At 36.9% G+C, this 13,522-nt stretch overlaps 1 protein-coding gene across 1 annotated transcript in view; it reads right to left on the bottom strand.

Annotated features, from left to right (window-relative positions):
* The window catches only part of LOC136039490 (syntaxin-binding protein 5-like), a gene marked incomplete in the record, with an annotated part of 340,696 nt that overhangs the window by 75,380 nt on the left and 251,794 nt on the right, over positions 1 to 13,522 (bottom strand). Inside the window, 1 exon segment of the mRNA XM_065723280.1 lies at positions 4,557 to 4,763. Within this exon segment, the coding sequence (XP_065579352.1) occupies positions 4,557 to 4,763 (207 nt within the window).

Genomic DNA, 13,522 nt, shown 5'->3' with positions numbered 1-13,522 from the left:
GTGCAAAGACTCAAATGTCAATAAAGAAAAAATCGGTATGAAAAATATACCAACAATCAAGTTCAAGTTCAAGTTCCTTTTATTACCAATATCCATCCATTTATAAACAAAAAATATCCCAAAGGGCTCAATAGCCCGTTATTTGGGAAAAAAACAACAAAACAAAACATAAATAACTATTAATTACATTCACACTTAAAATATATTTAGAGTCTACTCACCAATCCTCACCCGAGTACAACCGGTCTCCGCACCACCTACTTACAAAAAATAAATAAAAATAAAAAAATATATATACAAATCTTCAAACATTTTTGCAAACACTCACAAAAAAAAAAAAAATTATTCGAGCCATCCACAAAGAAGAAATATATGGAGCTAGAAAACAAGAGAAAACACTCTTTCATATAAATCTACACGTCATCAGTCCTCTATAATAATGTACGTCGATAGAGACTCGGGCCTTATAGGGATTGTAACTGACTGACAGCCCCCAAATGGCTATATTCATTCGACATGTGCTAGAGGTACTTGCTCACAGTGTGAATTATATGAAAATCATGAGGTAAAAAAGTGCTAGATAATCTATATTGCTGAAATTAAAGGAATAAATAAATTTTTAGCCCCTGGCCCTAATTATCAACTAAATGTCTTTTTTTCGTAGGTTATTATTCACTTAAAACTTATTCTTTTCCTTTTCTGCAACTTTTTACGTTGCGTATGAACCAACTAACTAGGTAGGATAGACAGATAATTCACTTAGACTGAGTTACTGGTCAGACAAACAATCCTTTTGGAATTAAATAAAAAAAGAAGTTTTTTTTAAATGAAAGTAAGGAGCGACATTAAAACTTAAAACGAACAGAAATTACTCCGTATATGAAAGGGGCTTTTCCTCCTCGAAACACCGCTCCTTGCGCTAAAGTTTTTTATTGTTTTAAAAAGTAGAGTTGCGAGAAAGAGTCAAACTTTAGCGCAAGGAGCGGGGTGTCGAGGAGGAAAAGCCCCTTTCATATACAGAGTAATTTCTTTTCTTTTTAAGTTTTAATGTCGCTCCTTACTTTCATTTAAAAGAAACTTCTTTTTTTTATTTAATTTCTGAAAGTTTTTGAATTAATGCATGCTTGATTTTGGCTCTCCGTACATAAATTATTAGAATGAAATTTGCATATTAAATCTTTTTTTGGCTAAATGGCTTTCTCTTAGTTTTGATCAGACAATTTTGAAAAATAAGGGGTGGGGAAGGAGGCCTAGTTGCCCTCCAATTTTTCGGTTACTTAAGAAGGCAACTAGATCTTTTAATTTTTAACGAACGTTTTTATTGGTAAAAAAAAAATACGTAACTTAAGAATTAACTTACGTAACAAACTTTTATATTCTTATATTTTTGATTATATATATGAGGGGGTTGGTCCCCTCGTTAATACCTCGCTCTTCACACTAAATCTTCTTTTATCCCAATTCTTTAAGAATGACCCCTGAATCAGAAAGGCCGTAGAATAAATAGTTGAAATTACTTAAAAAATTTTTAGCATAAAGAGCGAAGTATTTATCTCCTCCTAAATACCTCGCTCTTTATGTTAAAGTATTTTTAGAACCCCTCATATGCGTATTAATCTCTGTTCGTTTTAAGTTTTAATGCTTCTCCTTACTTTCAATTGAAAAAACTTTTTCATGTTTATATTTTCGTTGTTTTTTTTATAGTAATGCTAGAAAGTCCTGCGCCCTTTTCATTGAATTTCTCTTCCACCATGAAATAGTCCTCCAAGGAAAGATCCTCCCATATAGCCCTCTCCCCTGAACCCCACACCCAAACCAAAAAAATCCCCCTGATAACGTCGGTACACTTCCCAGTAACCATTACTGCATGTAAACATTGGTCAAAGTTTGTAACTTGCAGCCTCTCCCCCAGGGACTGTGGGGGGTAAGTCATCCCCAAAGACATAGTTATTATGGTTTTCGACTATGCGGAACAAAATGGCTATCTCAAAATTTTGATCCGTTAACTTTGGGAAAAAATGAGCGTGGGAGGGGGCCTAGGTGCCCTCCAATTTTTTTGGTCACTTAAAAAGGGCACAAGAACTTTTTATTTCCGTTAGAATGAGCCCTCGTGCAACACTCTAGGACCACTTGATCGATACGATGACCCCTGGGAAAAAACAACAAATAAACACGCACCCGTGATTTGTCTTCTGGCAAAATATACGAAATTCCACATTTTTGTAGATTGGACCTTGAATGCTTCCTCATCAACGCCCCGCGCTTTACGCTAAAGTTTGACTCTTTCTCTCAATTCTTCTTTTTAAAACGGTAAAAAACTTTAGCGCAAAGAGCGGGGCGTTGATGAGGAAGCAGCCTCTTTCATGTACGAAGTAATTTCTTTTCGTTTTAAGTTTTAATTTCGCTCCTTACTTTCAGTTAAAAAAACTTGTTTTTTTTTTATTTAATTTCAGAACGTTTTTGAATCAATGCATGTTTTGATTTTGGCTCTCCGCAGAGGAATAATCAAAACTAAATTTGCATATTTTTTTTTTGGCTATATGGCTTTCTCATAATTTTGATCGAATGATTTTGAGAGAAAAAGAGCGGGGGAGGAAGCCTAGTTGAATTCATTAAAAATGACCCCTGAATCACAAAAGCCGTAGAATAAATAGTTGAAATTACTAAAAATACTTTAGCGTAAAGAGCGAGGTATTAGAAGGAGGTGAGCCCCTCATATGGGTAATAATTTCTGTTTTACGTTTTAATACTGTTCCTTACTTCCAGCTGAAAAAACTTTTTCATATTTATTTTTTAATTGTTTTTTTTTTTAAATAATGCTAGTAAATCCTGCTCTCCCTTCATGAAAATTTTCTTCTCCCATGACAAATTCTCGATGGAAAGTTCCCCCAGCATATCCCCCTCTTCTCAGCCCCTCCCCCAACAAAAAAATCCTCCTGAAACGCCTGTACACTTCCCAATAACCATTACTATATGTAAGCACTGGTCAAAGTTTGTAACTTGTTGCCCCTCCCACGGGGACTGTGGGGGAGTAAGTCGTCCCCAAAGACATAGTTATAAGATTTTTCGACTACGCTGAATAAAATGGCTATCTCGGAATTTTGATCCGTTGACTTTGGGAAAATAATTAGCGTGGGAGGGGGCCTAGGTGCCCTCCAATTTTTTGGTCACTTAAAAAGGGCACTAGAACTTTTCATTTCCGTTATAATGAGCCCTCTTGCAACATTCTTTGACAACTGGGTCGATACGATCACCCCTGGGGAAAAAAAACAAAAAAAAACAACAAAAAAACAAATAAACACGCATTTTTGTAGATAGGATCTTGAAACTTTTACAGTAGGATTCTCTGATACGCTGAATATGATGGTGTGATTTTCGTTAAGATTCTATGACTTTTAGGGGGTGTTTCCCCCTATTTTCTAAAATAAGGCAGATTTTCTCAGGCTTTTATTTTTTATAAGCCTGATAAAAAATAACTAAACTTGATGAAACTTATATATTTAAAATCAGCATTAAAATACGATTCTTTCAATGTAGCTATTCGTATCAAAACTCCATTTTTTAGAGTTTTGGTTACTATTGAGCCGGGTCGCTCCTTACTACAGTTCGTTACCACGAACTGTTTGATGGACATGGAATAAATTACTGAAGAAGTGACCGTTTCTGCATCTGCTTTCAACTTCATCCGTTTTTGCTGCAAGTTTAAGTGTCGTAACGGCTCAGCGGCCGAATCTAGATAATTCTAATGATCCGAAATAAACACGTCTGTTAATTAGAATTGAAACCTTTTTGAACCATATAATGGAAACAACTGATACACTAATCGTATTTGCCAGAAGTTGTCCATTAATATATGACAAAGGAAATGAGGGTTATTCAAAGAAAAATTCAATCCCTCAAAGCCTGGGAAGACACTTTCAGGGAAAAAAAACATAGAAGGCAAGAAATATATTATTAATTAGACATAGCTAGCCTAGGCGAATACAGGCTATTTTTTGAAATTTTTTTATTAACTTCTAGGAATTGATTTAGCCTATTGACGGACTCACAATTCATTTGCTTTTGTTGATATGTCGCAGGAAATACTGAGTTATTTTTGTATTTTCGATACTTTTCTTTTATTTGAGCTACTCGGCTTCTCAAGTTTATAAGAACTTTACTAAACTTTTTCACATACAGACAATAGTTCATGTAGCGCATGTATAGATCTCCTGATTCTACTCCTTCGGCCGGCAGTGTAATGTGTGTTCAGAGGCAAATAACTTAATATTATGCTTTTCTGCATTAACAAAAATATCACACTGTACCCATTTGAAACTCGTATATCTGAGAAATTTCCTCCCCCCGACTTTTAAAAGGTATAAATTCAAATCTGATTGTGCTCAGCAATTAAAATATTATGAAATTTTGCTGGAGCAGAAATTCACTGGAGAGACTGCAACGGAAGAGCAAGCATAAGAATTTGCTGGTTGCACAACAGCACAGTAAATTTGCCACGTTCATCCTGAGCGATCTTGACAGCCCTAAGATATCAGCCCATAATTAAACTTACTTACCCTTAAAAGGTACAATGTCAGATCTGATAACGAATCCTTGCTCGATGGAGCAGAAAGTCGCTCGAGATATACACGTATGCGATGGAAGAGCCAGAACACGTGCTTGTTTCTCTGACACAAGCACACAATAAGTGCTATCGCCATTCGAAAAATCTTGAGATTGTGATGGTGAGCTTTGTGATATACCAGGGTTTCTGGTAGGAGTTCCTGCAAAAGGCCGATGTTTGTTATTCAGTCACCTTTGAGGTTACTATTAATGACTAATAATTAAATTATAATTTTTTTTTGTACAAGACAAGCACTGCCAGACCAGAGAAAAACGGGTAATTCTATGTGTAAATTTGGAAAAAAACTTTAAGGAGGGAGGGGTCTTGGAGCTGAGGCCACATTTTAATGACAAAAAAACAACAGAAAAGGATGTAACAGGAACGGAACGGTTCTATTTCAGTACAATAGCGCACAATTTAATAAGATAGATGGTAAAAATACAAATTAGTTTCTGATGTTATTATCGTCATGATGTGATGCCAACACTGTCGTTGGGAAGAATTCTTAATTGGCATCCAACCAATTTCAGTGACTAACCCAAAAATGCCGCCCCCTAGATGCTTTAAAATTTTAACTTTTCTGGTAGGAATTCCTCCAAAAACAGTGGAATAGCGGATTAATGTTCTCTCTAACTATTCAATTCAGAGTTTAGAGAGAGTTCAGAGTTCAGAGTTTTATTCACCAATAAACACAAAAGAGAAATACAATACTCTTATTTCCTCTCGAAAGGCTCCATGACCAGGGATACAAGGGGGATACAAAAAAACAATATAAGTGACAACCAAAAAGAGAACAATAGCCAAATAACATACAAGATGTAAAAGAGAACATTCATGAGGCCTGGGAGTCAAAGCGTAGAGAAGACAAAAATAAAACTATTCTGTTTGATTCTTTACTAAAAGATCCTTAAGCTTTGAAAGTCCCAAACGAGTGGAATCTCTGTACTGAAGAGAGGTAGAGAATTCCAGACCTTTTGACAAGCAATGATGGGATTAGAATCTGATCGAATAGTAGGGGTAGGTGGAATGCAGATAGTATATGAAAAACAAAGGTTATATAGAGCTGAATCAGATATAGACACAGGAGTTTTTTGAAGAGATTTTGGAAGATTGCCATGAAGGTGATGAAAGACAAAAGAAAAAAAAGAAACAATGTAAATAGACTGTAGACTTAAGAGCGGTGTTGGTGAGGAACGGTTGGTGCCCATAACCAGACACCGTGCATTATTATGTATGACAGAAAGTGACCGCATTGGGGACGGAAAGTAGACATCCAAACAATGGGGCAATAAGAAACATATGACTGGAAAAGACAGAAAAAAGAAGCTTGAGAATAGATCCAGGAAATGTTTGTCTAAGTTTTCGAATGATACCCAAACTCCGCAAGACCTTAACCCTAATCATGACTATATGGCTTCTAAATGAAAGGTTCTCATCAAGCAGGATACCAAGAAACCGGACACCTGATTCTCTGGTCTACACAAAGAGCCGTGTGACACGTGAAGGCGTGTAAACTGAGGGAAAGCTATACCAATTCGAGAAAAAATAAGAAAATCTGCCTTACCAATTTTTCAAGGCCAAGTAATTCACATTAAATCATGAAATAACTCTCTCGAATATTGCCACAAGGTTAGACTTGATATCATATTCCGTCCTCCCGAGGGTCCGAAGAGTGGTGTCATCAGCAAAAGCAACTAGAAAATCTTTATTAGAAGTAGTATTGGAACACGATCGATAATCAGGATGACACAGCTTGCAGCATGCCAGAGGTCTGGTGTTTTTTACCGCCGAAATCAGATCATTCACATAAGTCAGAAATAAAATGAGGCCAAGAACAGATCCCTGAAGGATGCCATAATATACTTCAGAAGGGCTCCAGAAAAGCGGATCAATTGAAATAAGCGTACCAGAAAGATATGAATCAAACCAAGAAAAAGCGTTTGATCTTATATCAATATACGGTAGTTTCCAAAGAAGAATCCGATGAGTCAAGGAATCATAAGCTTTACGAACATCCAAAAATAAAGCTTCCGGGATATGACCAGGATCTATTGCCGGATAAATGAAATTCAAGAAAGCTGCATAAGCATGCTCTGTAAAGTGATTCACTCGGAGTCCAAACTTGAAATCATGAAAAATTATTTTGCATCCAGAAAACTAAGAAGCCTGGATAGCATAGCGTTCTCAAAAATTTTACTGAAAACAGATAGGAGAGAAATTGGCCAATCATAAGCAGGATCACTCCAAGAATCACCTTTATACAGCACTATAGCCTTAGCTCGCTTGAGAGATTCAGAGAAAAACTCCTAGCTCGAAAGGCAAATTGACAAGTTTAGTCGATGGTGTCAGAATAGCTGGCAGAATGGCACAGATAACCCTTGTACGAATTTCGTCTGGTCCTGAAGACGACGATCCTTTAAGGGTATTCACGATACGAGCTTCCTCAAATTCAGAAACAGAGTTTAAGACCATTGACATTAAACATGAGGGTCCAAGAAAGGGTCTAAAATCGCAACGAGAAGTTACAGAGCTTGCAGAGGAAGGAGTTGTCTTCCCTATATTAGCAGAATAAGATGTACACTCTAGCTGAACATCTTCTTCTCTTTGAAAAGTTTTACCATCGATTATCAGCATTGATGGAAAGAAGGCAGAGGGGGAGTAGGTCTAAGAACCGAATTAATTAAATACTATGTCTCTAATACTAACATCCTTTCCACATTCAGAAAATTGAGACTTAGCCTTCCGACACAGGGAATTAAATATACTTATATAGGCCTTGAATCGTTCGTGAGGAGCTAGAGATGATAAAGCTTTGTAATGCTTCCAGAAATAATTTTTCCTTTTCCAGTTGTTATAGAGACCTGAAGTCATTAATGGATTCAGTTGTGCTATTCTTTTCGAAGTATGAAGCACTGGACCCTGATTGCAAACTTCCAGGATTCCTTCTTTCACTAAACCATAAAAGAAATCAAAAGAGCGGTTAAAATCCGATTCAGAAACCAAACTATCCCATGGCTGATCAGTCAGACAAGAATTAAGTAGACTTAGCTCAGTATCACCATAACGGAAAAATGGGAGATTAGACGGTGATACTATCCGCTGCGCTTGATCAGCACTATTATATGGGGAAATAGCGGGAAAATGATTAGAAATATCACTAACCAGCACCGAATTATCTAAGACATCTAGCGATGAAAAAATATTATCAATAAGAGACGCATGCGTATCAGTAACTCGGGTTGGTATACAAACTGAAGCTAAAGTTCCCGAAGAGAGCATCATCGACAAAAGATCCGTAGTTAAAGCTGAATTTTGATCCAACAGGTTGAAGTTGAAATCACCCATAAGGATTAGTTCACAGGGATACTTTTGGAGTGAGTCTGAAACCTCTCCCAGAATTTTCATAAACGAAGGAATAGATCCACTGACCTAGATCCACAAGCATACTCAGTTTTATACAGATAAAAAGCGCCCAATATTAGCTTTTATGCAAACCAATTCCGCTAACTTGCTCAGGAAATAGGTTAATATATCCTTCTAAAAGTAGGACATGATACTCATGAAGAAATTGTTTCCCCAACCGTGTCCCACTGTCATGTTCCCAAGTTCCTTAATGCTCAAGAAAGATGAGAAAGGCCCGAAAACCTTCAAAGACTAAGTGCTCTTTATTTTTTAAACTAGATTTCAAGCTGGAGGATGTAGCTAGAGAGGGAAATGCCCAATAGTTTGCAAAATATATGATGAGGATGGAGAAACAGAATATTAGTCTCCGCCACTTCTAACATTTTTTTTTTAATTGTGGAGGCCAAGGACCTTTGTGGCCTGAGTTGTGACTTAACTTAGTAAGTTCACCCGCAATAATAATGTTTAATGATAATAAGTTCTCTAGTAAGCTTTAACTCCATTTTTTGTGGCCAGAGAATAAGGTCTTAATTACTCAACGACAAAAAATAGAGAGTAAAGAGCCTAAACAGTTTCCTCTACAAAACCATCAATTCCTTTCAGTCTACAAAAAACTTTTCTTTTTCCTAAGGAAAAGTTTCCCCTTTTTCTTCGTAGCTAACTTTGGAAACCATTCCGAAACCTGTAACCTTTCACCTGTGGTCTAGACTGAAAAACTGCAGATCTTAAACCAAACTGTCAACTGTCAAAGTAGAAGCACAACACGTTCATTCTCCTCTTTCCCATTTATCCTAATAGCACTAGTCATTTGGGATTAAAATCATCTCCTATCTAAGCTGCACGCATAAGTATATTATGCAGAACTATTAAAAAACAAAAATTAATAAACCTTATAGAGTAAATAAATAAATATAACACATATTATAGGAATTTTTTAAGACGTCCTAGCTAAGTGTTTGGAGTGCTGGGCTGGGAATCCTTTGTGCAGGAAGCACGGGTTCGATTCCTGGCACTTCCAGTTATTTGGTTTGTGACGGGGATCAGTGGTGTGACTCAGTAAGTTCAGCCAGTGTCGACCCAGCTCTAAGTGGGTACCTGGAGAAATCTGGGGAAGGTAAGCAGTGAGATTGTGTGAAAGCATAGGATGGCCAATTGCAATTCCTGGCTGAAGGACCACAAAACAGAGATCAGCACCTTAGGAACGTAAGGTTCTAGTCCTGACATACTTTTTTTACGTACATTATAGGCCAACATCAAAAATATATAAAACTAATAAATATAATAAATTTAAACATGTAAATTGATAATTATAATGAATAGGGGTCTAGGACGGCATGCAATTCAACGTCAGTAAAACCGTAGCCAAAATATATAGCGTAATAAATAATTAATTAAGAATTATTTATGTCCAAGTGTTTTGAAGAGTAATTAAAAGATACAAAAAAAACCATTGGAAATTAACCATAATCCTACGATATATATACAATATAAATTACCGAAATATGATGTTGAGGGGCGGTGATATTGTTCATCATAATTCATTGTTCATCATAATTTCTGTTCTTATTGAGTTTCAAATTGGTAAATAATACCAAAGAATTTGATATACAATATAATTAATATAATAAATAGCAGCGGTGGTATTAAATTAATACAAGGTCATTAGTATTTTAGCGTCACCTGTAGTGAAAAAATTACTTAAAAAGTAACAGTTCAAATGATTTGAAAACCAATGGGTAGGAAATTTGCTTGAAATTATCGAGTATATATGTTAAATAAGTTATCTATTACGGTGAGGAGGGGCTGCAAAACTCCCTTATTTGAGATATTTCTAGATCTTATTATGAGATATAAGATATTAGAGAGTTTTTTTTTTCAGTCTAGACCATGAGAGTACCTTGCATTACACCGTCAATAAAATCGTGTTGTTACCTGTAGTGGAAAAATTACTTAAACAATTAATTTGCAATTCAAATGTTTTAAAGGAGAACTGGTAAAAAAAACAAAAACAACTGAAATTTACCAACCAGCTATATTTGTTGCAACAGGCTTTGAGTAACTAGTGAATTATCAGAAGCAACGACATAGCGCTACCTGAGCATAGAGACATTTACTGCCATCTATTCTTTTTTGTGTTTTCCCAATCACTTCGCATTAAAAAAATGATAGTGGAAAATTCGGGAGGGACTTATTCAATTAAAAATCGAAAGATCTGGTACCTTTCTTAATAGTCAAAAGTGATTGAAGCGAAAGTGATAGTAGCCCCAATTAGCCCTAAGAGACAACTGATAACACTTTGATATAGTCATTTTATTCAAAATAGTCGAGACATCCAATATGTGTATCTCTGGGGACGGCATGACCCCCACAGACCCTGAAGAAAGGGTCATAATTGATAGAAATGGTTAATTGTTCACAAAGTTTATAATATAAAAAGGAAGTCTTGTTTAATTTGGGTGTGTGATCACCGTAACACTCTCAGGACCTTTCTCTAGGTAAAAGGATAAAAAATTTACTGTGTGAGGGGGAGGATGGTAGAGAGTTCTGAAATAGACCAAAAACTTTTGTCCTTGATACAGTTTGAAGCTAGCATCCTTAAGTATTTAGGTCTAGATGAACATAATGTGCCAAATAATGCTCCATAGCACCCCCCCCCCAATGAGGCTAAAAAAATGACAAAAAAATCAAAAATAAATATTGGCTCCCACAAAACATGGCTAAAAAGGGCCTATCATTTGTAGAAAAACTTGTAAGGGAGCTCAGTTCATTAAGAATAGAAGAATAGCACCATTTACGAGGTCGAATAGTAATTTCAGGGCATAAAACCTACCTTCTGTGCCCTTTTCTGCTAGCCCTCTGATTATAATTTTGAGATAGCTGTTTGGTTTAAAAATATGGGAAGGTGTAACAAGTATGCCTCCAGTGACATTAGCCCAGCAGCTCAAGGGCTACGCCCCAAAATTATGCAAATTATCTGTTGTTCACAGAGTTTTTTTTGCGATCCAAAATAAAAGTTGGGGTCGAACGGAACCTACATTTCTACTGAGGGGAACGAACTGAGGTGAATCAAAAGACAATGTGTGTATCTAGACTATCGAAACAGCACATCCATAATATATCGAGAACATTTTGCAATTTGAGGTTAAAACTTACAGGTACTGTTTGGGAGAAGAAAGGGGAGGGTGAGACAAGGGTAAGTTAAACTTTTGTTGCTGGGAGGGGGGGTTAAAATTTTTAGGCCTCTCCTGATCGTTTATGCACCACAAGTCCCTTGAGGTTTATAGTTATTCATGTCTTAGCTGCGAGGTAAATCAAAAGGCGCTATATATTGTACTGATTTGAATTTTTACGGGAATTTAGATCTTTTAAAGGAGACCAAGCGAACATCGAGTGTTAGCCTGCAGATGGTGAAGATGAAGGGGGAGGCTAGAGTCCAATCTATCCAGACGTTTCTGGCACTGCAAATCTCTATCGGACAGAATCTAATCACAATTAAATGACAAGGTAAATAAAAAGACATTACGTCTATCCTGGGGATCGAAACAACGCATAAGTAATATCTTGGGAACAACTTTGGGGATCAAGTTGAACTTTTCATTGAGTGGTAGGGGGGGGGGGGAGAGGATTGGACTTCGAATTTACCATGGAGGTAGGGGAAGAGAGTAAGGGCTCAATGATTTGGTTCCCAGCTGTTTGAGACTTTTGGCACTAGAAGCCCCTGTTGGGAGAGAATCAATTCCCTTGAAGAAGCGATATAAACCAATAGAAATCAGGTGTACTTAGGTTATCAAAATATTGTATCTGCATTAGTTTGGAAAGAGCTTGGGGGGTCAAACTGAAATATTCAAGAGATGTTAGGGGGCAAAGTTGGTCTCAACCTTTAGGGGAAGAAGATTGGACCTCAAACTTACCATGGAGGTAGGGGGAAGAGAGTAAGGGTTCAAAGATTTGGTTCCCAGCTGTTTGAAACTTTTAGCACTATGAATACCTGTTGGGAGAGAATCAATTCCCTTGAAGTAGCGATATAAACCAATAGAAATCAGGTGTACCTAGGTTATCGAAATATTGTAATTGCATTAGTTTGGAAAGAGCTTAGGGGTCAAACTGAAATATTCAAAAGATGTTGGAGTTGGCCTCAACTTTTGACTTGGGAGGAGAAGTAAAGGTAAATTGATAGGAACTATGTATTTAGGATATTAAAATAGCAGATGGACACTCAGAAAAGCTGTTTTCCAGATGTTTTTCAGAGATGTTGCCTGTGGATTGTTCTGGGTACTATGTGATAGACTGCATTTCAAACAGTAGGCTGTACGAAAAGTAAGGTTCAACACCACTTTCTAAGGCTCTAAGGAGAGAAAGATTGAGATGGCTAAGGTAGGTTATGTGGATGAAGGATGACAGTTAACCGAAGATTGTCCTTTTCGGCCAACCATCTAGAGCTAAATGGCAAGCAGGTCGTCCTCGGGTGGGGTTAGAAGGTGTCATAAAGAAAGATATGAAATAAATGTGAACTTCATGGGAGGGTGTAAAGAGGGTGGCTTAAAATAGATTGGGATAGAGGAGGACTTACTTAGCTGTTTTGGCCTCAGGCAGCTTGGTACTGCAGAGAGTTGTTAGTAGTGGTAGTAATAGTATATTGGAGAGAGCTCATTTGACCAGAAATAAAAAATCCCAGCGTCCTTTTAAAACGACCAAAATGATTGGAGAGTAACAACCCGGCCTCTCACGCTCCACTTTTTCGAAAGACACTTAGCTAAAATTTGAGATGGCCATTTAATAAAGCAAAATTAAAATGTCAACAACAATCGATTTGGAGATGCCAAGGCCTCCCATTATCCCAGGGTGAAAGGGTTGTAAGTTACGAAATTTGCCTAATGTCCAAGTATATAGTATTTTTTATTGGGAAATAAACGAAAATTTTTGAGAGGGTATTTTTTGCGGGAGGAGTTTTCCCCGGGGAGGAAAGATTCCGTGAGAATTTTTCAGGGGAAATTTTATACCAGTGGGGAGAGGGAAAGGATTTTTCTGGCATCAGAACAGCTTGAAATTAAATAAAAAAATGAGTTTTTTCAACTGAAAGTAAGGAGCAACATGAAAACAAAAATAAACTGTTTCGTAAATGAGGGGGGCTGCCCCATCCTCAATCCTCGCTCTTTACGCTACCTTGAATTTTTACCAAAGCTCTTTGAGGAAGACTGCTCAAACAGAAGTATTTTTAAAAAATTTAAGACTTTCAAGTAGAGAGCGAGGGTTGAGGAAGGGTAGGCCCCCCAATATACAGAATAATTTCTAGTCGTTTTAAGTTTTAATCTTGCTTCCTCCATCAAGTTGAAAAAAAAAGATTTTTATTTGGTCAAAAATGGGCCTAAGTTTGTTTTGTCTCCGATCGGCTAGCGGCTTACCGTATATACATACTGGGACAAACAAACTAAAGAGCAAAATAATCTTTGGAAAGAAAAGCGGGTTATATCGGTTCTTAAAACCTGGACCAACAGTAGTTTTCTCTGATCGAAACTT

Source organism: Artemia franciscana, chromosome 19, assembly GCF_032884065.1.
Source record: "Artemia franciscana chromosome 19, ASM3288406v1, whole genome shotgun sequence".
NCBI classification, from domain to species: Eukaryota; Metazoa; Arthropoda; class Branchiopoda; order Anostraca; family Artemiidae; genus Artemia; species Artemia franciscana.
This window is presented reverse-complemented; position numbering and strand designations above follow the sequence as displayed.